The sequence below is a fragment of the Grammomys surdaster genome, unplaced genomic scaffold, assembly GCF_004785775.1.
Source record: "Grammomys surdaster isolate TR1022 unplaced genomic scaffold, NIH_TR_1.0 241, whole genome shotgun sequence".
Taxonomy (NCBI): domain Eukaryota; kingdom Metazoa; phylum Chordata; class Mammalia; order Rodentia; family Muridae; genus Grammomys; species Grammomys surdaster.
The window spans coordinates 1,509,495-1,532,859 of NW_021604686.1; the positions used below are offsets into that span (position 1 = coordinate 1,509,495).

General features: G+C 51.6%; 3 protein-coding genes across 12 annotated transcripts in view; 1 reads left to right on the forward strand and 2 right to left on the reverse strand.

The window, feature by feature from the left end:
- The window catches only part of Man2c1 (mannosidase alpha class 2C member 1), an 11,405-nt gene extending 7,188 nt beyond the window's left edge, over nucleotides 1-4,217 (forward strand). For 2 of the 5 annotated variants that reach the window (XM_028774550.1, XM_028774549.1), the window contains exons 13-26: nucleotides 68-191; nucleotides 533-654; nucleotides 745-830; nucleotides 918-1,073; nucleotides 1,281-1,378; nucleotides 1,512-1,606; nucleotides 1,841-1,945; nucleotides 2,024-2,180; nucleotides 2,269-2,412; nucleotides 2,734-2,843; nucleotides 2,940-3,019; nucleotides 3,152-3,300; nucleotides 3,381-3,490; nucleotides 3,572-3,784. In XM_028774550.1, coding sequence (XP_028630383.1) covers nucleotides 68-191; nucleotides 533-654; nucleotides 745-830; nucleotides 918-1,073; nucleotides 1,281-1,378; nucleotides 1,512-1,606; nucleotides 1,841-1,945; nucleotides 2,024-2,180; nucleotides 2,269-2,412; nucleotides 2,734-2,843; nucleotides 2,940-3,019; nucleotides 3,152-3,300; nucleotides 3,381-3,490; nucleotides 3,572-3,698 — 1,663 coding nt within the window. In that variant the 3' untranslated portion in view covers nucleotides 3,699-3,784. Of the gene's footprint in view, nucleotides 1-67; nucleotides 192-532; nucleotides 655-744; nucleotides 831-917; nucleotides 1,074-1,267; nucleotides 1,383-1,471; nucleotides 1,607-1,840; nucleotides 1,946-2,023; nucleotides 2,181-2,268; nucleotides 2,413-2,733; nucleotides 2,844-2,939; nucleotides 3,020-3,151; nucleotides 3,301-3,380; nucleotides 3,491-3,571; nucleotides 3,785-3,974 lie in introns of those variants that run through there. The other 3 variants (XR_003712314.1, XR_003712315.1, XM_028774551.1) reach the window with 3 other exon arrangements.
- A 129-nt stretch (nucleotides 4,218-4,346) lies between these two features.
- Nucleotides 4,347-10,467, reverse strand: Neil1 (nei like DNA glycosylase 1). 3 transcript variants are annotated; one of them, XM_028774433.1, is made up of 10 exons: nucleotides 10,269-10,467; nucleotides 8,683-9,139; nucleotides 6,678-6,797; nucleotides 6,522-6,585; nucleotides 6,196-6,295; nucleotides 5,719-5,846; nucleotides 5,538-5,565; nucleotides 5,317-5,378; nucleotides 4,997-5,159; nucleotides 4,347-4,855 (listed from the first exon to the last, which is right to left on the reverse strand). In XM_028774433.1, the coding sequence occupies exons 2-10, from the start codon at nucleotides 9,114-9,116 to the stop codon at nucleotides 4,785-4,787; spliced, it is 1,170 nt and encodes a 389-aa protein (XP_028630266.1). In that variant the 5' UTR covers nucleotides 9,117-9,139; nucleotides 10,269-10,467; the 3' UTR covers nucleotides 4,347-4,784. The 3 variants fall into 3 exon arrangements, 2 of the variants coding, with proteins under 2 accessions (XP_028630266.1, XP_028630265.1); XM_028774432.1 differs by having other exon boundaries at nucleotides 10,164-10,467; XR_003712312.1 differs by lacking the exons at nucleotides 5,538-5,565; nucleotides 10,269-10,467 and having other exon boundaries at nucleotides 8,683-9,341.
- An 8,220-nt stretch (nucleotides 10,468-18,687) lies between these two features.
- Nucleotides 18,688-21,884, reverse strand: Commd4 (COMM domain containing 4). 4 transcript variants are annotated; one of them, XM_028774465.1, is made up of 8 exons: nucleotides 21,838-21,884; nucleotides 20,697-20,768; nucleotides 20,408-20,473; nucleotides 20,182-20,221; nucleotides 19,835-19,954; nucleotides 19,563-19,643; nucleotides 19,068-19,244; nucleotides 18,688-18,934 (listed from the first exon to the last, which is right to left on the reverse strand). In XM_028774465.1, exons 1-8 carry the CDS (start codon nucleotides 21,838-21,840, stop codon nucleotides 18,894-18,896), a joined length of 600 nt encoding a protein of 199 aa, XP_028630298.1. In that variant the 5' UTR covers nucleotides 21,841-21,884; the 3' UTR covers nucleotides 18,688-18,893. The 4 variants fall into 4 exon arrangements, with proteins under 4 accessions (XP_028630298.1, XP_028630296.1, XP_028630297.1 ...); XM_028774463.1 differs by having other exon boundaries at nucleotides 18,692-18,926; XM_028774466.1 differs by having other exon boundaries at nucleotides 18,821-18,991.
- Between the last annotated feature and the right edge of the window lie 1,481 nt (nucleotides 21,885-23,365).

The following is a 23,365-nucleotide window of genomic DNA, read 5'->3' on the forward strand; positions in this document are numbered from 1 at the left end:
TGCACTGTAGACAAAGACCAAACTACAGGACTCCCAACTGGAAGCCTAGGCTTGTGGTCTTCCTCAGGGTGCAGCTGTCTTCTCCTGGACAGCTCTTCACGGCACTGGAGAGAGACTCGGGGCAGCTGTGCACGTGGGTTGGGGAACTCTTCCTGGAACTGCACAATGGCACCTATACTACCCACGCCCAGGTCAGGGCCAGGCCACCAGCCCAGTGAATACAGGGCCTTGATATGCATAGGGCAGTGGGGGAAGGATGGGGAGGGGCAGGGCTGGAGCTCAGTGGGCTCCTTCTCCAAGTAGAGGCTTGGAAAAGGGCACCAGAGCTGGGTTAATCCGACACAGGCAGCAGGTGGGACAGAGCCTCTCCCGAGGAGGAGGGTTTGGGTGAGAGGTGACTTGAGGTAATTTTCCTAGGAGAGACCATGTTCAAGAGCGCTTGGGAGGCTGTCAAGGGTTCTGAGCAAGAGAGCTTAGGAAGGTGTCCTGGGTCACAGCAGAATTTAAGTTGCTCCTCCCTCCCTGTGCACAGCTCAAGAAGGGGAACCGAGAATGCGAGCAGATTCTTCATGACGTGGAGCTGCTCTGCAGCCTGGCCCTAGCCCGAAGTGCCCAGTTCCTGTACCCAGCAGCCCAGCTGCAGCACCTCTGGAGGTCAGCCAGGTACCCCGTCCTGCTGCTCACCTGACTTCTCGTCTGTCACAGCCTGCCTCTCCCAGCCTTTCCTGTCTCTGGTCCCTGTAGGCTCCTGCTCCTCAACCAGTTCCACGATGTGGTGACCGGAAGCTGCATTCAGCTGGTGGCAGAAGATGCCTTGAACTACTATGAAGGTGAGGCCCACCTTCGTACCAGTCCCTCTGCTCGCAGGGCCAAGCGGGACCCACTGCTCACCCGTGGCCAAACCCATCTCTCTTCAGACATCCGTTCTCACGGCAATACACTGCTCAGTGCGGCAACCGCGGCCTTGTGTGCTGGGGAGCCAGGTCCGGAGGGCCTCCTCATTATCAACACGCTGCCCTGGAAGCGCACTGAAGTGCTGGCGCTGCCCAAGCCTTGTGGGGCTCACAGCCTAGGTATGAGCTGAAGGGGAAGGCTAGTCCTGCAGCAGGAGAAACTAAGGCTAGACAGCATGGCAAGGACACTCCCCCAGGGATCTCTATCTTGGGGTACCCCAATCTGGAGAGAAGTAGCTGTGTATTATCCCATTCAACCTTTCCTTAACCTGGCAAGGTCTCTAGAGTGTCAGAGAGGCTACACTGATACTCAGGCCTTGTCCCCAGCCCAGGTGACAGTGCCCAGTATTGGCTATGCTCCTGCTCCCACCCCTACTTCCCTGCAGCCCCTCCTACCCCAGCAGCCCGTGTTTGTGATGCAGGAGGTAAGTCCTAGCAGCTCCCAATGGGGTGGGGCCTAGTCTGGGATTCTTCTTGGTCTGGAGCAAGGGACTTTAGGAGGGTTGGCCTGGGGGTAGGGAACACTACTCACTCAGCTCAAGGACCCTCCCCTCCAAGACTGACGGTTCTGTGACTCTGGACAATGGCATCATCCGGGTGAGACTGGATCCAACTGGCTGTGTCACTTCCTTGGTCCTGGTGGCTTCTGGCAGGTGCTGACCCTTCACTATTCTTAATCCCACGCCTGGCTAGTTCATCCCAAACTGTACCGTCGTCCCTCTGTTCCCTAGCCACCACACCACCCGAGTAGTCTACATGTACCTCTAGGCTGGAACCCACACATGGGACAGGGTAGGCTGGGCTAGCAGTACCCCAACCCCTGGCCCTATTTAACCTATCCCCACCAAGTATAGCTGGAGAGATCACCAATCCCCATGGCCTTCCAGGGAAGCCATTGCTGAGGGTGCCCTGGGGAACCAGTTTGTGCTGTTTGATGATGTGCCATTGTACTGGGACGCATGGGATGTCATGGACTACCATCTAGAGACACGGTACGCACTGGGCAGGTGCTGGGAGTGGCTGTGTATACATGCTTCTCTGGCTGAGTGCTGCCCACCTTCATCCCACAGGAAGCCTGTGCTAGGCCAGGCAGGGACCCTGGCAGTGGGCACTGAAGGTGGCCTTCGGGGCAGTGCCTGGTTCCTGCTTCAGATCAGCCCCAACAGCCGGCTCAGTCAGGAGGTTGTGCTGGATGTCGGTTGCCCCTATGTCCGCTTCCACACTGAGGTAGAAACAGCAGGGGAGTGGCCATCTTTCCTGAGTATGGCTGGTGAGGAGCCCAAGGTCCTTCTCTTGTCCCCACCCTCCATTCCAGGTGCACTGGCACGAGGCCCACAAGTTCCTCAAGGTGGAGTTCCCTGCTCGAATACGGAGCCCCCAGGCTACCTATGAGATCCAGTTTGGGCACCTTCAGAGGCCGACACACAACAACACCTCTTGGGACTGGGCTCGCTATGAGGTCTGACATGGGTACTGGGTGGGGCTTGGACGTACCCCTGACTGAGGAGAGACTGTTTGTGGGTTGAGAACAAGAAGACGACAATGACGGACACCTGTGGTTTCTAACATGGGCCAGGCATTTGCTACATGCTTGAGTTTGGTTAGGTACTATAGCCATCTGTTTCACAGACGAGGAAGCAGCCAGACAGGTGGGATGGCATGTCCCAAGCTTCCTAAGAGTGGCAGCTAGGATGCAGCCATGGGCTCCAGAACTTACTGTCACTTGACTGAAAAGGGCTCTGGGATGGTGCCACCCATAGGCCTTGGATCTGCCCTTCAGGTGTGGGCTCACCGCTGGATAGATCTGTCCGAATGTGACTTCGGGCTGGCCCTGCTCAACAACTGCAAGTATGGAGCGTCAGTCCGAGGCAATGTCCTCAGCCTCTCACTGTGAGTGCAGTGCCCACTAGGCTCAGGGCTGGCTCGGGTCTGTGGGAACTTCCGGTGCTGGAACTCCAGCCCTCCCGTCTCTCCCTCCCACTCCAGGTTGCGTGCACCTAAGGCTCCGGATGCTACTGCTGACATGGGGCGCCATGAATTCACTTATGCTTTGATGCCACACAAGGGTATGTACCAGGGCCGCAGGGCCCAGCCTCTCTGCCCTTCCCTGAGGTAAGGGGTGAACCAAGGCGTTGGGGTAAATCAGGATAAATGGAGGCAGCTCCCACTGTCCACGTTTCTTTCTGGTCGTACCTCAGGCTCCTTCCAAGAAGCTGGCGTTATTCAGGCCGCCTACAACCTCAACTTCCCCCTGTTGGCACTGCCAGCTCCAGGCCCGGCCCCTGACACCACCTGGAGTGCGTTTTCCGTATCTTCGCCAGCAGTCGTGCTGGAGACCATCAAGCAGGCAAGGGCGGAGTAGACTGGGGAGGTTTCTGGGATTCACGAGTTCTTGGCCCTGCCTACCGTCCTGCCTTCCTCTACTAGGCTGAGATGAGCCATCAGCACCGCACACTGGTTCTAAGGATGTATGAGGCTTATGGCAGCCATGTGGACTGCTGGCTACACACATCAGTGCCTGTTCAGGAGGCCACCCTGTGAGTGGAGACTCGGTAGAGGTAGAGGTGGGAGCCATGCCCTTGTCGGTCCTCATTATGCTTCTCCTGTTCTCCATCTAGTTGTGACCTCCTGGAGCAGCGAGACCCCACTGGTCACCTGTCCTTTCAGGACAACCGCCTGAAGCTCACCTTTTCTCCCTTTCAAGTGAGGTCCCTACTGCTTGTGCTTCAGCCTCCTCCAAACTGAGTCTGGACTGTGGGAAGCTTTGGGAGCTCCTCACTTCCCTTCCCAGCCCGAAGCATCCTGTGCAATAAATGCTTAGGTTAGCAGCCCTGTGAGTGTGCCTTTGTTTCTCATAAGGTTGCTCTGCACGGGCTGTAAGGAGGACGGAGAGTGTTTCCAGGGGCAAGACTTAAGGTTGCCTGTGTGTGCAGGGTCTGCCTTGTGGCCCCCATCTGAGATACTAGAGACCTCAGGGCCCAAAAGCCAAGGGACTTTGAGATAAAAAGTTGCTTCTGTCAGCAGAGGAATTAGAGGCGTGGAGCCCGCCACCTCCTGACTTCCATATCTTCTCACCCCTCCACCCTCAACTGGGAGGGAAGCTGTGGACAAGCGCTAAGCTGAGAGAACAGACAACCACAAGCCCTGATGAATCCTGGACGGAAAGAGCCATGGCTCCTTGGACTGCCTGGGCCCAGGTCTGCAGAGGGGCTGGCTCTGCACAGGCAGAATGTCTGTCCTCTGACAGTCAGGGCCTTGAGTGTATGTGAGGGAGGGAAGGGGAGGCAGGGGATTAAATCTATAAACCGGTAGAGCCATGCAGCCTGCCTTTCCAACCTGGCTTTCTCGTGCCTTATGTATGTAGCCAGCCCAGGAAGTACCAAGAAGTTCACATTTACTAGTTGGACAGTGGTTTTTACTTGGGATTTTTAAAAAAAATTGTTAAAGATGGCATACATTTCCCAACATTTTGGGAGGCAGAAGCAGGCGGATCTCTGGGTTCGAGGCCAGCCGGATCTACAGCATGAGTTCCAGGACAGTCAGGGCTACACAGAGAAACCTTTGTCTTGAAAAAGCAAACAACAAATCAGTCAGCGGAGCGTGGTGGCTCGGCTCACACCTGAATCCGAGCAACCATGGAAATGAAGGCAGGACAATCAAACAGGAGACAATGTCATCTTCAGGTCCATATGGGTTCAAGGGCAGGACATGTGAGACCCTGACTCAGAAAACAGTTGTGCAGGAAAAGTCACAGGGCCTAGGGCATGCAGCCCTACAAATGCTGCTTTTAGGGCTTCAGCCATGCCCCTAGATGCAGAGCAAGGCCTCCATCTATGAGGCTGAACTCTCCCCAGCCTCCATGGGTTGGGTGTCAGGCTTACTCTTCGTGGGTCTGCGGCGGCCTGTGGGGACAGCAGGTGAGGCAGTGACTGTGTGTCCGCCCCCTGTTGACCCTGCATTACCTCCCATCCTCCGTGAAGAGCCACTCCCTGGAGTCCCCCCCCCCCCTTCCCAGCTCAAGGAGGGTGCTGAAAACAGCTCACCTGTGCTTGCCTGTCGCCCCCTTCTCTTTCCTTTCTCGGGGGCTGTAGGTGTTTCCCGGTTTTGGTGGAGGCTGGCCCCTTCAGATTGTTGAGCTATACTCTTAGGAGGGTGCTTCCTGGCCCTCCGCGTCCTGGAAGTGGACTTGCTTGCAAGGGGAAGGTCCTGCATAGAGAAGATGGTCCTTACTGGGTTTTCTTCCTAGCAGGTCACATGTTCGTTAGGACCCACCACTGCCGTTCCCAACCAGGCCCCAAGCCTCCCGCGACGGAAGGAGACAGCTGGGCAGGAGCAAGTGCAGAGGCAGGGTTGGCAGTCATACCTCTTTTCTGTCCTCAGCCCCCAGCTGTGTTTCCTCCGACTTCTTCTTTCGGGATCTGCGCCCTGTAGAATGTTGTACTGGAGCTAGAGCGCCCTAGGGCTTCAGCCCCTCTCTAGACTCTTACTGCTGGGTGATTCCAAGGTTGGAGAGGGATGGGAGGATGGGCGTGCAAGGTCCACGGTCCTTTCAGCTCTTTATCTCTTACACTATGAGCTACTTACCTTTGGGTGCCAAGGGTCCAGGGTCACCCTAAAATGGAATGGGGATAACTCTGGAGTCAACCTGGGTGCTTTTCCTTGGAGTGGCAAGGCCATTTCCTTACTCAGACCTCTACCTTCTACCTTGTGACCCACCGGCTTCCCTGGGGTCTCCATTTGCCAATACCGAGTACAGAACTCAAACCTGGAACCAGATGGTACGGCCATGCCGGTCTCGCAGAGAGCTCATGCCTGGCACGCCATAGCACCGAAGCCAGGCTCGAAAGGCAGCGAAATCCTCCTCTCCACGCTCAGGCCCATAGCCTTTGCCCCCTGAGGGACAGAGGAACTGGTCAGAGGTGAGAGGGTCTTGTGGGGTGGGAGGAACAGAGAGCCCGGTTCAACCTGATTCAGGCCTCAGCTAAAGAAACTGACAGACTGAGTCAGGCCACACTGCCTCCTCTCACTGTGACTAGGCCCGTGTCCTCCCTCTCTGGCCTCTTCATCAGCAAGGGTGACTCTCTGCCCCATCTGCTGCATGCAAAGCTGGTAGAAAGTGGAAACTTGCCAAGAGACCTGGTATGTTGAACAAACGCCCATCCCTTGAGCCAGGACAGCTGTCCAGCATCTCACAAAGGCTACAGCAGAGACCACTGGCCATCTTGATCTCCCCAGGCCTCACCCAGCTGAACCACTTCCTTGGGCACCAAGTGACACAGTTCCAGCAGGTCTGGGTTCTGCAGTCTGGCCTTGATCTTCTGGCTCAGGGTCAGCTCTGGGCTCTGAAGGGGGTAATGGGCAGAGACAAGGTGTCAACACAGGGTACCCACCCTGCCTCACACACTGAAGGCAATGGACTTCTCTGCATTCGGCAAGACTTTTAATGTGGTTTGCACCCACTCCACACACACATGGTGAGCTAAAGTAGACACACCTGACTCTCTACACACCCTTGCCACCCGCTGCAGCAGGAGAGCCAGCACACACGTGCTTGCACACTGTCCTCACCAGCCGACACTGTTGCAGGGCCTCTAGAACTGTACGGGCCTTCTCAAAAGGGGGGATCTTCAGCCTGGATTGGTGGAGAAGGTCAAGGCTAAGTAGTAGATGTGGAGACCCATGTCCCACCCCAGCCATTGTCACACCCACAGCCTGCCCACTGACCGGTACAAGATCTCTGCCCGAAGATAGTTCCCGATGCCATTGAAGAACCTCTGGTCCAATAAAGCCTCGCAGATGGGCCGGTCAAAGGCTTTGTCCGATAGGTTCCTAAGTACATTCTCTCTGGAGGGACATAGACTGGATGCATGAGACCCATCCCACATCCCAGGATAGGGAAGAAGGGCTGGGGTATCTGTTCCTGAGTGCAAGGAGAAACCATCCTGGCTCCCTCTGGGCTCAGTAATATTCGGGCAGCTGGAGCCTCAGTTTCTCTAGTTGTTGGGTTTTTTTTGGGGGGGGTTTTTTGGGCGGGCCCGTTTTTTTTTTTTTTTTTGGTTTTTTGAGACAAGGTTTCTCTGTGTAGCCCTGGCTGTCCTGGAACTCACTCTGTAGACCAGGCTAGCCTCGAACTCTCGAACTCAGAAATCCGCCTGTCTCTGCCTCCCAAGTGCTGGGATTAAAGGCGTGCACCACCACCTCCCGGCTCTCTAGTTGTTAAATGGGAAAAACCTGGGATTAAGTTTATTTTTAAAGAAGCAAAACATGTCAGCTAGTCATGGTGATTCTCCCCTGTAAATCCTAACACTTTGGAAGGCTGAGACAGAAGAATAGAGGCAAGTTTGGAGCCAGGCAGGGCTACATAAAAAGACTCTGCACACACACACACACTCACACACAGGCCTGGTGTGACGTGCCAAGTTGTAGTGGCATACCTGTAATCCTAACACTGGGAAGGTTGAGACAGTAACCCTACTGCTATGAGGATATAGCAAATACCAAGCTATCCTGGAATAGAGTGAAGTCCGGTCTCAAACCCCCCATCCCCAACTCCCTCAAAGTATAAAGGACCAGAAGGTGGTAGCATGTGTGTGATGAATTCTGAGATTTTAAAAAAAAAAAAAAAAAAAGGCAGGAGCTTCAGTGTGGTTCTGACCTCCATCCCCAGGGTACCCAGCTGGTCTATGTAAACAGCTGAGAGACTCAACAGATCCTGTAGCCAAACACCCTATGGTCCTCAACTTCCCGGAAAAGATGAAGCAACAATAAGCCAGGGCTACAGGCAAGCCAGGAGTCAACTGCTTCTGTGACACTAGAGATGTGACCAGGTCTAGGGCTCCACAGAGACACAACATCGATTCCCAGGGAGGAAAATGAGAACATGCCAGATCCACTCCAGGCCTGCACCCCTCAAGTTCTTGCCAGCAAGACTTTCCTTCAAGATTCAAACAGCAGGCTTAGTCTGCCAAACCCCAGCTTGAAGGTCACTTCCCTAGAATGGCCATGCCTGTGCTCTCCACCCTGGGCCAAAGTCTCCTAGCCCCCTGTCTTACCTGTCCATCATCAGTGTGGTGAACAAAGGGACCACGTTTGCTTTGTCCACTGCTGTCCCCTATAGAGCCGGTCTCACAGCAAAGACTCTTATTGCCTCTTTAGAGGCAGGTTCTGATGACAGGGACAGTCACAGGGGAAGCCCCAGGACACAAACAGGTAAGCAACCAGAATAGAGAACCAAAACCTGACTTAGAAACTCAGTCACGCCGGGCAGTGGTGGCGCACGCCTTTAATCCCAGCACTCGGGAGGCAGTGGCAGGCAGATTTCTGAGTTTGAGGCCAGCCTGGTCTACAGAGTGAGTTCCAGGACAGCCACGGCTACACAGAGAAACCCTGTCTCGAAGAAAAAAAAAAAGAAACAGAGAAAGAAAGAAAGAAAGAGAAAGAAAGAAAGACACTCAGTCACTAGGCTATCCTCTCCCCACTGTGCGTGCAGGTTTCTTAAGTACTATGAAAGCCCTCGGCCTTCCTTGATGGCCTGGGGCCACCAGGGGGCACAGTGGGCTGCTGTTTCTGTGTCCTCGGACCTTTGACTGGTCTCTGTCCTTCGGACTGCTCTCTTATAGTTTTATAGTTTTGCCTGCCCTGACACCATCTCGATAGATGAGGGACTGAGGCCTAGCAGGGGCTGGGATTTGTTTCTTATTGGTCTGGTGCTCCACATGTCCAGTCCTACCTGAACCGTTCATACTCCAGCAAGACACAGGGTCCACGTCCAGGCTGCCATTCACCCCCAGGGTCCCAGTGGCCAAAGCGGCGGATGTCTACGAAGCAAAGGGCAAGCCGGGGGGCAGGCGGGGCAGTGTAAAAACGTAGATGGGCGTGGCGCGGCAGTGCTTCTGCTGGTGCCAGCTGGAAGGATCCAGACATACCAAAGCGGAAGACAAGGGAGAGTGGCTTCTGAGGGGGCTGAGACCCAGGCAGGGGGCTCAGTGTGAGGCGCAGCTCCTTGCCTCGTGCTAAAGCTGAGATGCGGTAGGCACTGCTCTCAAAGGGCACCTCCGGGTTTCGGCTGACAGAGGACTTCTCCACACACCCACCAAATACCAGCCCCTTACATGTCTCATTCACATAGTGGCTGGCCAGGTGCAGCTCTGGGCCCTCTGGCATTCTGCAGGGGGAATGGCTGGGCCCTGTAGTAGGAAGAGGACAACAGGTTGTGCCAGAAGATGTCTTATTAAGTAGGAGTTATCACCCAAGTTTTTAACAGAGGAAAAGTCAGAGACGCAGAGAGGCACAGGGCCATATAGAATAGGCAAAGGAGTGGTGGCCTGGTCACCCATCCGAGGTACTGGGTACCAGGCAGCAGAAGCTGGGAGGCAGCATGGCTGTCTTCCTCACTAATGCTGCCTCCCATGGCCTCCACATCTTGCTTTAGAGTACAGTTCAGATCCTTGCTGGAGCCTATTACCTAGTCCCCCAAGTTCCCCTACCCACCTATAAACCTGTTCGTCCCCAACTCCTGGCCTCTGCCCCTACTGTCCTTCATCCCGCACACAGTAAGTTTGAAGGAGGCTTTCTTTCTCCCTAATCCACATCTTGTCTTAGGAGCTCCCAGAGTTCAAAGCTTCTCAGCACCTGTTCTGGCCTCTACCTGACGATATCCCAGAGGCAAGGCTCAGATCATCAACCACAGCTTAATCTGACCCTGAATCTGTCTTAGCTTAGCATTCCATGGAGGTAGAAACTCAAACGTGTGTTGGGCCAATGGGACCTAGCCTGCCATGGCCACTCAGCCAGAACAGAGAGGCTCCCTCCCAGCTGCGTTCTAGTCAGGACAGGAAGCAGAACTAGGAGAAAGGAATGCTCAATCAGTGCACAGCCCTGTTCTCATAGACCCTAGGGGTGTCAGGAAGGACCCGGTTCTTGTTCTTTGCTCTCACTCCGCTCTAACCCCCACCCCCGCTTTGCTACTTGAAGGATCTGAGGCGAAGGTAGGTGTGCGGAAGACGCGCGATTTATCTAAAGCAGACGCTTTAGGGCTTGGCACCAAAAAGGGTTCGGTTTGCGGAAAACCTTCAGAGTCCTAGTTTTGCGAGGTGTGCGATGGCACACACCCCCAACAAAATTTGGGTTTTCTGTCTTTCCGGGGCTCGCAGATCCTTTAGATCTTCAGTTCTACTGAAGACCCGAATCGCTCCCATCTAACCTGGATACCTGCTCTGGTTGCTGCTCAACTGGGGACAGCAGCCAATAAGGGGTTAATTCCAGCGTCTGCCGAACTTCAGGGCACGCTGGGAAACGACGTAGCCGCCCTGGTACCTGCTGGGAAATGTAGTTCCTCAGGCAGGCGGCGCAGTCGGGAATGGAGTTCCTTAGTTATCCCGGTGTTGTGCAAGCTTTTTCCCGGAGGTGACGAAAGAGCCCGTCTTACGGTGAGCAGAGCCTCGGTCAGAACTGCTGCCGGGAGTCGCAGCTGTGTCTGCAGTTGAAGTCACCAGTCAGCCTGGCCAGGATTGACACCAGCAGCCGGAAACGGCACTGACTGTGTAGTGCCACATGCAGCTGTATGCAGGACAAACACAGGTGCACGATAAACAATCCCTGGGGACCCAAGATGGCCCCGTCAATGAGCAGTCAGATGTAACATATAAACAACTTTTTTCACGGCCCGCGGCGTGGGGAAGTGTATCCGGCAGTAATACAGGGGCTTCTTCTCTCGGGGGCAGTGTTAGGTAAAGTCAGGAGTCAGGCGCAAAAGTTTGGTCTGATTGTCACAATCTCAGGCAAAAAAAAAAAAAAAAAAAAAAAAAAAAGATACTTATTGCCAGACACAAGGGATTAATTCAAAGTGCAAGAACAGAGGCCGAGGAAGGTCTGTGTGGCTGCAGTGAGCAGACTAGAGAGGACAAGAGGAGAGAGAGCTATGGGTGGGGCTGAGCCTTGAAGCAACAGAATTAACAAGTATAAAGGAGAAAGAAACCACTGCAGGGTGCCCGGGCCGACCACCAGCCGTGATGCGCCCTTTTACACACTTTTTCCTTGCTTCTCCAGCCACCCACTCATTATTCACTTCTGATATTTTTTTTTAGGAGAGGAAGGTTAAAGAGACGGTCTTGCTATGTATTCCTCGTTGGCCTGGAACTCAGACTGGCCCCCAATTTACCCTGATCCTCTCTCTCCTGCCTCCTCAGGAAGAAGTGGGGTTATAGGTATGGGCCACCGTCTTAGTTTGAATGAGAATGGTCTCCGTAGGTTTGTGGTTTTGAATACTTGATCCCCACTTGGAGGAACTGTTTGGGAAGAATTAGGAGGTATGGCCTTGTTATAAAAGGTGTGCCAGCCGGGCAGTGGTGGCGCACGCCTTCAATCCCAGCACTTGGGTGGCAGAGGCAGGTGGATTTCTGAGTTCGAGGCCAGCCTGGTCTACAGAGTGAGTTCCAGGACAGGCAGGGCTACACAGAGAAACCCTGTCTCGAAAACCAAAAAAAAAAAAAAATTGTGTCATTGGGAATGGGTTTTTGAAGTTTCAAAAGCCTAAGGCATTCCCAGTGAGCCCCACCCCCTACCTCCTTCTGTGTCTCTACCTGTAAGCTGTCAGCTGTTGCCAGTACCATGCCTGCTTTCCAGTTGCGGTGCTCCTGGCCATGATGGTCACATACTCACCCTCTGGAACTGTAAGCTCCAACAAACTCTTCTCTAACTTTCCTTGGTCGTGGTGTTTTGTCAAAGAAATAGAAAAGTCACTTAAGACAGCCAGTATGCCTGGCTTGAGTATGGTTTTTTAAAAAAATATTTATTTCTTTTTATTTTATGTATGTAGCTGTCTGTATGTACTCCATGTGCTTGTCTGGTTCACTCTGGAGTCTAGAAAAAGGAATCAGATTCCTGGAACTAGAATTTTAGATTGTTGTGCTCCACCGTAGGGTGCCGGGAACCAAAGTCAATCAGGTCATCTGAAAGAGCAGGAGGTGCTCTTGCCTGCTGAGCTATCTCTCCAGCCCTGCAGCATGAAGGGAGTTTGTATTTTGTTCTGCTTCTGCTTTCTGAGATAGGGTCTCACTGTGTAGCCCTAGCTGACCTGAAACTTGCTCTGTAGATCAGGCTGGCCTCAAACTCAGGGTTCCACCTGCCTGTGCTGGGATTAAAGGTGTTTGCTGCCAGCCCTGGCTGAGAGTGACAAAACCTGGTAATGACAACACCGGTTCCCCACACTCAGATGACACCCAAGAAAGCACACTCAGCAGCCATGAAGAGGAGACCATCTCAACATGCATCCATGGATACAGTTTTAAAACATGCGACAGATCTACTGGGCGGGGGATAGGGGTTGGGGGAGGTGGGGGTAGCTCAGTGGTTAAAGGTCTTCTACTCCTGACAAACATAGTGAGTTGTTTTTCTCTTGCCATGGTGTGTAAGGTAACTTTGATTCTTCTGAAGCAGTTGTCATTTCTGATGCTTACTGCCTCTGTCTGCTAACCCAGGCCTAGTGCTGGAAGCTTCTAGTCTCCGTACAGTCTAATCTAGGCCTAGAATGTTTTCAGCCTCTGAGATTTATGCTGAATAATCGCTCCCTTTCTAGTTCTTTCTAAACTCTGGCTGGCTGATTCAACTCAGCTGTTCTGCCCCAAACGCCTCTCCAAGATGACTGATTCAATCTGGCTTCTCTCGGTTTCTTACTGAATTGCTCTGCTTGGCCTCAAACTAACTCTGGCAATCTGTTCTGATCTTCTGGCTCCTTCTCTTTGTCTGGCTCATTCTGTCTTCACCTGTGTCTAGTTTGGTCTCTCTCTGCAACCTGTCTGTACAGATGTACAACTGTTTCATAAAACTGCCTCCTGCTTTCTCTGCACTATCTCTTAAGTAGCTTCCCACCCCTCTCTTTTCTCTTGAGAGTTGGGCATGTCCTATTGTCAGATCTTTCTCTGACTTGTCACTTTTTCTGCCTCTCAATTAGACATCACTTTCAAACATGAGTGCTTCCTTTTACAAACTTTACTTTTATTGTTTGGAATTAAAGATGTGTACTGAGGGTGTGTCTGTATTCCAGTCAGAGGGATTAAAGGTGTGTACTAAGGACTGAGCCGCACTAAACCAGAAACAGGGTTTTTTTGTTTTGTTTTGTTTTGTTGTTTTGTTTTTCCGGTACATAATACAATCTCAGGGTTCACAGTGTGATCAAATATCCTGCAACAGTGACATAAGACCAAGTCCAAGCTTGGTCTCCAGCACACACATATGGCAGCTCACAACCGTAGCTCCAAGGGGATCTGAAACTTCTGGTCTCATCAGGTGGCTGTGCCCATATGTTCAAGCGTGAACTAGCAAGCTCACACACACATGGGGTGGGAAGGGAGATAATAAAAATAAGTCTTAAGGAACACAGCTCGTGAATATAAGCAGAGTGGAATATTATACACTGCCTGCCACAGGTAGCAGCATAGGTCACTTTAATGACATCATGCTAGATGATAGGTCAGTCACAGAAGGACAAACACTGAGAGTCCATTTATGTGACAGGTCCACATGAATCAAACACACAGAGTGAGGAGAATGATTGTTGAACATGGGTCTGGGGAGGTCGATAGCAGGAATAAAGTTTCAGTTGCCCAAGATGAACAAGTGCAGCGTGCGATCTGTAGCTAACACTGTTGTACAACAGTTTTAATGGGACGGCTCTCGTGCTGGATTCTTTTTTTTTATCATTGTACCATGTATATGATGGGGGCATTCGTGTACCACAGTGCACATGCGGAGGCCAGAGCACTATCAGGTCCCTCCTGCCAGTTGAAGCAGGCCTCTTGTTGATGCTGCTGTACTGTACTCCAGGCTAGCTGGCCCCAGAGCTTCTGGACAGTTCTCCTGCCTGCACCTCCCATCTGGACTTAAGAGTGCTGGGGTTACAGATGCTTGCTACTACATCCTGTTGTTGTTTTTTTTTTTTAACATAGGTTTCCAGGATCAGAAAGCAAGTGCCTTTATGCCTGAGTGGCCCGTGTTAACTGTTCTCGTCACAAATCAGGGAGTATATTTTATCTTCTGCTCCCAAATTTGCCCATACAGTTATTCTCAGTAGCTCATTCTTCTTAAAAGCCAAATATTCTCTCGTGGAGACAAGCCACTTTGTTTATGCACTTCCCGCCTGGAGGACATCTGGGTATATTTGTGATTGTTTCTTTACCACCATGCAAATATCCACTTTCACATCAACATTTAAAAATCTTTTTTTAAAACACAGGGTCTCTCTGTGTAGCCCTGGTTTTCCTGGGAACTGGCTCTGTAGAGGCTGTTTTTGAACTCAACAGGCTGGCTTAGAACTCACAGAGATCTTTGCTTCAGCAGTGCTGGGCTTCGTGGTATGGACTATCACACCGAGCTTAACTTTTTTCTTTTTTTTTTTCCTTTTCTTAGGGTTTTCAAGACAAGGTTTCTCTGGATTAGCCCTGTGTGTCCTGGAACTTGATCTGTAGATCAGGCTGGCCTCAACTCATAGAGATCTGTCTGCCTCTGCCTCCCAAGTGCTGAGATTAAAGGTGTGTGCCACCACTGCCCGGCTTCCCAGCTTAACATTTTAAAGGCTTTTTACTGTGTGGAGATGAGGCTCACTTGTGCCCTGGATAGTGTGTATCTGTGAAGGTCAGGGGACGGTTTTCTGGAGTTCATTCTTCCTTTCACTATTTAGACCTCAGAGATTAAACTCAGGTCACCAGGCTTGGGGGCAGTGACCCACTGAGCCATCTCATAGGACCTCCTAATCAACATTTCATCCAAAGGCTTCTAACCTTTGAAGATTTGTCACAATCAGTAATTTTTGTTTATTTGTAGTGAGGATTGAACCCAGGGCATCATGAACTCTGGGCAAACTCTACCTCTCAGCTATATCACCAACTTTAAAAAAAAAGATTTACCTTAAGACAACAGTTTTAATAAGTTGTGAAAACTGCCATCCTCCTGTCTCAGCCTCTCAAGTACTGAGATTAGGGATGTAAACCACTTGCCTGAAAGGCTACAGAGATTAAATTAGGAATCAGTACCCCTTAGCCTTTTCTTCTTCATGTTGGAGGCTGAAGCCATTCTGGGCAAATGCTACTTAAATTCACTAAGTAGCCTCCCCAGAGAGCCTATGACCATCCCCAAAATCCTGTTTCAGCCTCTGGAGCAGCTGGGATGATAGGTTTGTACCAGTGGGCCAAGCTCCCCACTTCAGATCTTAGCAGTTACGGAATACTGACCTCCTCCCCCTCTTCCTACTCCTTTTTAAATGTCGCCTGTATCCTGCTTGCCTGTAGAGCAAAGCTGGACTTGGACTCTAATCCTCTGCCCTCAGTTCCCCAGTGCTGGGATTACAGGTGTGCACCACTGTATCTGGCTGTATTCTGTCAACACTTACATAGCAACTACTTGCGATTTCTGTAAAAATGAGTTTCACCTTACTGACTGTGACTTTGGTTTTTGTTTTAATGAAGGGTGGGGTGGATGGCAATGTCCCTCTCTATGTAGCCCTGGCTGCCTGAAACTTATTATGTAGATCATTGACCTTCCTGCCTCTGCTTCCAGAGTGCTGAGATTAAAGGTATAATCCACCAACTCTGGGATTAAAGGTATAATCCACCAACGCTGTCTAAGATTTTTGTTTGTTTGTTTTTGTTTTTTTTTTCGAGACAGGGTTTCTCTGTGTAATCCTGGCTGTCCTGGAACTCACTCTGTAGACCAGGCTGGCCTCGAACTCAGAAATCTACCTGCCTCTTCCTCCCAAGTGCTGGGATTAAAGGCGTGCGCCACCACCGCCCGGCTAGGCCCAGGTTTTTAATTAATTCATTAATTGAAGATGGTGTCTTGTGTAACACAGGCCAGAGGAATGTTGCCATGGATGACCTTGAAGTCCTGAAACTCCTGACTGCACTTTGGAATATTAAAGTGAAGTGGGCTTGCTGCCGCATCCCGCTGCTGGGAGTGCTGAGAAGCAGAAGTAAATCTGAGGCCAGCGTGGCCTTTATGGGCAGTTCCAGGTGAGCTGGAGTTCACACAGTGAGCCCTAGTTCAAAAAGGAACAAAGCAAACACCAGTGTAGCCCTTACCCCCACATGCAGCTATTGGAAGAGAACCAGGGCTTTAGAAACATAGAAACTTAATTTCTCTCTTCACGAAACTCAGGGTGGCACTAGGGATGGTGGTTTATGCCTGTAATCCCAATCTGGCCCCTGAACCAAAGGATTAAATGAAGCCAGCCTGGGCTATATAATGAGTTCCTGGCCAGCCTGGGCTACACAGAGCCTGACTCAAATGAAAGCAACGCCAGCTCAAACAGTTTAGGCTGGTCAAAGGGACAGATGAATAACAAAATTCCAATGTACTGTCCCAAGAGTAAGAGCAGTGACACCCAGAACCCTGTGAGGACACAAGAGTGGTGCTGCCCAGGGGGGAAGCTGTATGGACATCTCTGGGAATTTTTCATGGCATTTCTTTTTCTTTCTTAACTTTTTTTCTTTAAGACAATGTCTCACGTTATAGCTTGGCTGTAGCGAGTCAGGCTCCTAAATATTATTAGGGTTACAGGTGTGAGGCACAACCTCCTGCCTCAGTCCTTGGCTTATTTTGATGATCAAATTCTCTCCCTTTGGCCAGGCAGTGGTGGCGCACACCTTTAATCCCAGCACTTGGGAGGCAGAGGCAGGTGGATTTCTGATTCCGAGGCCATCCTGGTCTACAGAGTGAGTTCCAGGACAGCCAGAGCTACACAGAGAAACCCTGTCTCGAAAAACCAAAACCAAAAACAAAAAATTTCTCTCCCTTTGGGTAGTAAGACTGGTTGGCTTCTGCCAGGTGGTGGTGGTGCATACCTTTAATCCCAGCACTTGGGAGGCAGAGGCAGGCGGATTTCTGAGTTCGAGAGTTCGAGGCCAGCCTGGTCTACAGAGTGAGTTCCAGGACAGCCAGGACTACACAGAGAAACCCTGTCTCGAAAAAACAAAACAAAACAGACTGGTTGGCTTCTTTTGACAACTTCCTCACACTGTGAGATGTTCCAGGCTCTCCCTGCCCTGACTCTACAGCGAGCCTTTTTGTAAAGAGCAACTGGCTAGTCTGCTTCCATCTTGGGAGACTACGGGTCTTAGTTTAGGCAGCTACAATGAAACAGCAGATTCAATAGACAAATTTCTCAATTCTGGAGTTCAGGAGGGCAAACACACAGGTGCAGGCAGGTTCTGTTCCCTGGGAGGGGGGTTCCTGGCTTGTAGGCAGCCAGCTATTCTCTGTACATAGTCCTCCTAGATGCATGTACAGAGGGACAGCTTCAGAATGTGTTGGTGTTATGGTTTGTATATGCTCAGCCCAGGGAGTGACACTATTAGTAGGTGTGGCCTTGTTGGAATAGGTGTGTCACTGTGGATGTGGGCTTTAATGCCCTCATCCTAGCTGCCTGGAAGTCAGTATTCTGCTAGCAGCCTTCAGATGAAGATGTAGAACTCTCAGCTCCTCTCCTGCACCATGCCTGCCTGGATGCTGCCATGCTCCTGCCTTGATGATAATGGACTGAACTTCTGAACTTGTAAGCCAGCCCCAGTTAAATGTTGTCCTTATAAGCGTTGCCTTATTCATGGTGTCTGTTCACAGCAGTAAAACCCTAAGACAGCTGGGGAATGTGGATATTCAGTTTGCAGCACCTAACCTAACCTGTTGCTAACAAGTTCAGGCCTGGATTCTTCTCTCCCTAGCAACGATAGCAAGGAAAAGCTTTCTTTTCTCTGCCTTAGGCACTGGCATCAGTGTCACTTGTTGCAAGCCTATAGACAAGGACTGCACAGAAAGGGCAGAGCCAAGAGGATCACAAGACAGAGCTAGCACCCCAGCTCGCCTATCTGTAGACACACTGTTCCTGCTGGTCCTCAGTCTTAGTATTGAGCAAGTGAGTGATGGGCAGGCTGGTCAGAATGTCACCTGCTCTCTCCTTCCTGGGCTGGGGCTGTAGCTCAGTTGGTAAAGAGTTTGCCCGGCATGCATGGAGTCCTGGGCTTGTTCCCAGCACCATATAAATCAGGCATGCTGTTTGTGGTGGTTTGAATAGGTATGACCCCAATAGACTCACTTGTTTGAATGCTTGGCCCCTATAGAGTGGCACTATTAAGAGGCGTGGCCTTGCCGAGCAGTGGTGGCGCACGCCTTTAATCCCAGCACTTGGGAGGCAGAGGCAGGTGGATTTCTGAGTTCGAGGCCAGCCTGGTCTACAGAGTGAGTTCCAGGACAGCCAGGGCTACACAGAGAAACCCTGTCTTGAAAAACAAAACAAAACAAACAAACAAAAAAGAGGCATGGCCTTGTTGGAGGAAATATATCACTGTAGGGCGGGCTTTAAGATCTGTTATGTTCAAGTTTTGCCTATCGTGACACACAGTCTCTTTCTTCTGCCTGCGGATCAAGATGTAGAACTCTTGGCTTCTCCAGCAGCATGTCTGCCTGCACGCTGCCATGCTTCCCGCCATGATGATAATGGACTAACCCTCTGAACCTGTAAGCCAGTCCCAATGAACTGTTCTCCTTTATAAGAGCTGCCTTGGTCATGGGGTCTCTTCACAGCAATGGAAACCCTAACCAAGTCAGTGGTGCATGACTGCAATCTCAGAACTCAAGATGTAAAGGCAGGAGGATTAAAATTTCAACTAGATACCGAGTTGGAGTCCAACTTGGCATCCGGAGTCCTGTCTCAAAGAACAACACCATCAACAAAAGCAAGCAAGACCCATACACACGCTGTACACTTGTTTATTCTTCTTGCCCATAAAAATGGTTGACAAGTACTTTCTTTCAAAAGAAAGAAGGCAATTCTGGGGAAGATCCTTAGTAGCCCTCCCTACCCAGGACTCAAGAGGTCAGGGCCACCCTTGCAAGAGGAGTGTAGAAGGAAGTCACTCAGTTCACGAAGGACGGCTCCACAGAAGAACACCCTTCTCAGCCCAAAGCAGTCATCAGGGTCTGTGCTTGCTTCAGTTCTCCAGGGGACAGGAGGGCACATGAGCATCAGTTAAGAAGCAGAGGCAAGTCTGAGGCTAGCCTGGCTTTTATAGCCAGTTCCAAGGCAGCCAGACCTGGGAGGGGCCCCAACCTCTGCAGGTCCAACCTTACCTGCCAGGAGCAGCTGGAACTTGTCTGCTGAGAGCGACATGGAAACAGGTTGGGTTGGGGTACCTGAAGCGGGCGCAACCTGTAGCTGCAGGTGTACCATGGGCTCCTCCACAGAATGAAGCAGGCTGGAACTCAGGGTGTAGTCTACCCGCCAGCCCACGCTGGCTAGCCTGTTCACTGCAGGCAAGAAGTTAGGCGGTTAGTCCCGAGGCAAGCCAGGAAGTTCTCCACTTCAGTCCACAGCGAGGTGAGGCTCACAACCCTTCAAGGTTGTGTGACCTACAAAGCTCTTGCCTTCCAACCCAGGCCTGCTGTAAGGGCAGAATATCTACCATGAACCTCAGGAAGCTCGGGCCATAGTCATGAGACCCTCGGCCAGGTCTCAACTCCCCAACTGTTCTGTATTGCTCTCTTCCCCCAAGAGCAACGGTGTTTGGCTTGTGCATGTATCTTCTAGAGCACACAGCCCAGGGCCGCCGGGCTGTTTTCACTCACCACGTAGGCTGCAGGCCCGCAGGTGCTCCTGTAGGGGGCTCTGCTTCTCTTCATAACAGCGGCACAGGCTGGTGGCGTGCTCTGCAGGCAGACAGAACTCTGAGGGGGGGTTCTGCTGAGATGACAGGTGGAGGCTGGCACTGGGCTTAAAGGGTGGGTCTCGGGCTGCAGGGCCCACAGAGGACTGGGAGAATCTCAGGGCTAGGCAGGTCTCAGTGTATTTTCCAGGAAGCCCTACCCAGAGGTTTCCCTCCGCCTGTTTTCCACTGTACCTTTGGGCAGCCCCAGCTGCTGCAGTTCACTGGACAAGGAATCGCTGTCCACACTATGCTTGGCTGCACTAGAGAGGATGAAACTCAGCACTGCGACGGTGGCCTTCACATCTCCAGACTCTAGAGACCCACAAGTGACACGGGGGATGCCACTGTGGTCCCAACCACCTCCCTGCCCCCCATCTCCAGCTTTGGGTCCCAAATTTCCTGAACCCCATGCATTGCTATGGGACCGGCAGATGGTGGCAGAGGGTGAGGACCGGGCTGTCAATACAGTTCTTGTCGTCCTGTTTGCCACTGAAGCAGGAGGATCAAAGATGACTGTGGTTCCCGTTCAGGGTACTCACCAAACTTGGCATCAGCAGTCAGCTTCAGGATCTTCTCATACTATGGGGAGAGGAGGTCCTAAGGGGGTACCAGAGCCCTGTCACCAGCCCCTTACCCCTGAACCAGATCCTGTGGTAAGAATGGGTTGGGGCTAAAGAGAAGAAAGGGAGATATCCAAGGGGCTGGGAGGCTGAAGACCAGCCTCATAAGGTTACTGGACAGTGGAGTGTCAGGACTTGTACTCACATCAATCCCCTGCCCCAGAAGCTCCTTTAGCACCTGGCTACACAGCAGCCGCAGCTTCACAGAGGACTGAAAAAGGATGTCCCTGTTTCAGCCAGACTGACCTACCTTACCCCTCACTGCTGGGGGATTGGCTAAAGGAGGGCCAGCCATGTGACCAAGGCCACAGAGCATGGAGGCCCCATCCTCAGAGACGACTCCACCACGTGAACCCACCGCCAGCTCCCAGTCTCAATGTCCTCCTTCCACCCTCAGGCCTCTCTCGTCCCAATCCTAAACCAGTGCACTTAACAATTTTGGCCAGTGTGCTGATCTCTGCCAGGACCCAGTCGGGACAGTCCAAATCGCCACAGAACCGGAACCTCTGCAAGACAGTAAGGTAGGAAGTCAGGCTGCCGGTAGGGCTCAGGTGTGGCCATTAACAAGTACTCTCTGGTCGCCTGTTCTCCTCTATGTCCAGACTGTCGTGAGTACTCCCTGCCCACACTGCCAACTGATCTCGTTCTTTTACTCTCTCTGCTCAACAGACAACAATCGGTGGCAGTTCTCCTTAAGTGTCCGCCCGTGCTCCAGCTACAACTTGCCTGATGCTACTTGTTACCGCAGCCCCACTCCTGCCTTCACCTTTGCTGGGTCCTTCCTGATCCTAGGCTTTTGTGGGCTTGTTGTTGGCAGTGCCGGGGCTCAGTCAGCCTTGGGCACATCTACCACTGAACTACAGCATCAGATTCTACTGCCCATAATCTAGTTAACAAAGCACTCTGGACAGCCAGAGGGAATGCTCGTTATTTTGATAATGGTGATGCAAGTGCCAGCAAGACTTAATCTTTGCTTGTCTCGCCTGAACTTCACCAAGCTCTAGCGAGACAGGATGTGTACTCTCAGGGAGTCGGGCTTTTTCAGACGCTGCACGCCTGTTTGTCTGAGGACACTCTTCCGCTGCCTCTGCTTCTCATCCGGGTAACACAAACCTTCACGGGGCTGCATCACGGTTCAGGCAAGCCTCCTCGGTTGGAGAAAGACCTACACCTGCCAATTCTTGCTTCTGATTTGCCCTGCCCTTTTGCAGCTGCAATCCCGACGCCTGTAGGGGCTGACCACTCAACACGCCATTCCCTTAATGAATGGACGTGTGAATCAGCTCAACTCAATCCAAAAACCACTCCCTGGCTCTGGAAAGTGAGGAGAGGCTTCCTAACCAGTCCTAAGCATGTTCTCGTCTTGTCACCCGTCAGCCGGGGAAGTGGGCGACCCCGGGAGGTGGGACCCTGCGGCCCGGGGATGGACGCGGGGAAGCGCGGCTGCGCCTGCGGACTCCGCCGTCCCGCCGCACCCAGGCAGGCGCCAGTGAAGATCGTCTCCTTACGCTCCCAGAGCCACCGAACCCCTTTCTCGCCCGAGAACCCTGTTTCCCATCTTCCCCAATCCCTCACCATGATGTCAGGACACTCAATCCAGGACTTCTTCCGGCTTGACCCAGGTCAGCTGACTCTGTGGTCACATGACACCTACTGGCGCAGGGTGGGCGGACCGTTGTGGTAACCAATTGAGAGTGCGTACTCCTCTACATCCAGACCCCTTTCCTGGAACAACCGGTCTCTAGCGTTTCACCAGGATTGTCTAAACAGAAGGGAAGGGGTGGAAATAATTCCATTAATTACTTGGAAGCAGGACCCCGTGAACTACGAGTATTGAGGTGGGTTCCATGTTTTCCTTCTTGAGCAATACTATTATAAAAAAAAAAACCAAACTATGGACTATGACAAAATATTTTTTAATGAAAATCTTACTGACTGCCCCGTGCGTGAGGGCACGCATCTGAAATCCCAACACTTAAGAGGCTGTGAGGCAAGAGGATCAGAAGTTTAAGACAGCCTAGACTAGAGGCCCCAAACCTTAAACTGCCCAGATGGCTTAGAGTAGCACCCAAGTTCGAACCCCAGAACCCTGTATAAAGGTGGAAGGAGAGAGCCAACTCGCAAAAACTGTTCTTCACCTCCCTCCACGTACGTCCTGTGGCACAAATATGACCACACTTGCAAAATACACACATACACACACACTAAACGTGGGGTCTGGGGAATGGCTCGGTCTGTAAAACGTCTGCAGGGCAAGCCTGAGGACCCAAGTTCAGGTGCCCAGCACCCATGTAAAACACTGGGGGGTGTGACTAGAGACAGGTGGATCCCCAAAACTCACCAGCCTCTTAGTCTAATCTGTGGACTCCTAGTAGAGTAGGTGACCAGGGCTGGACAGGTCGGGGGCCCAGGGTTGGGGGAGTGGAGCTCCGAAGACACATAGCAAATGAGGTTGACCTCTGACTGCCATGTACACACAAGGGCATTCACACACACACACGAACGCACACACACCAAAACACTAAATACACTAAAACCACCTCTACACTAAAACAAAAATATATTAATGAAAATAAATAAGACCCTATTAAAATATGATGCACATGCAGGAAATTATACATAAGGGTGAAGCCAAAAGAATCTTCATAAACTCTACTCCCCCATGTAATCATGACCAGTACCCAAATTAAAACAAATAAACACAAAATGTTTCTAGTACCTGCCTTCCTCATATCTCCTTCAAGTATGTTTTAAAAAACTCTTTATTGACTCTTTGTGAGTTTCATATCCTGCACCCCAGTTCTCTCATATCCACCCTTCACCCTTCTCCCCCAAATAAAACACAAGCACAAGTGTGCTCTCTCTCTCTAGCATGTGCGCACACACAGAGACTACCACCAACAAAAACAAAGCATAGAAAATGTTCATCATGGAAGCCGTACTGTGTACCACAGTCTATCCCTCTGTCCACACATCGTCACTTGCAAATGTTCTTTGCAATGAGTCATTGGTCTGGTTCAAGATCTCTGGCTTCTGCCACACCATCAATATTGGGTTCTCATTGGAACTCCTCCCAGTTTTCCTGTTGTTGCCCTGTGTCATG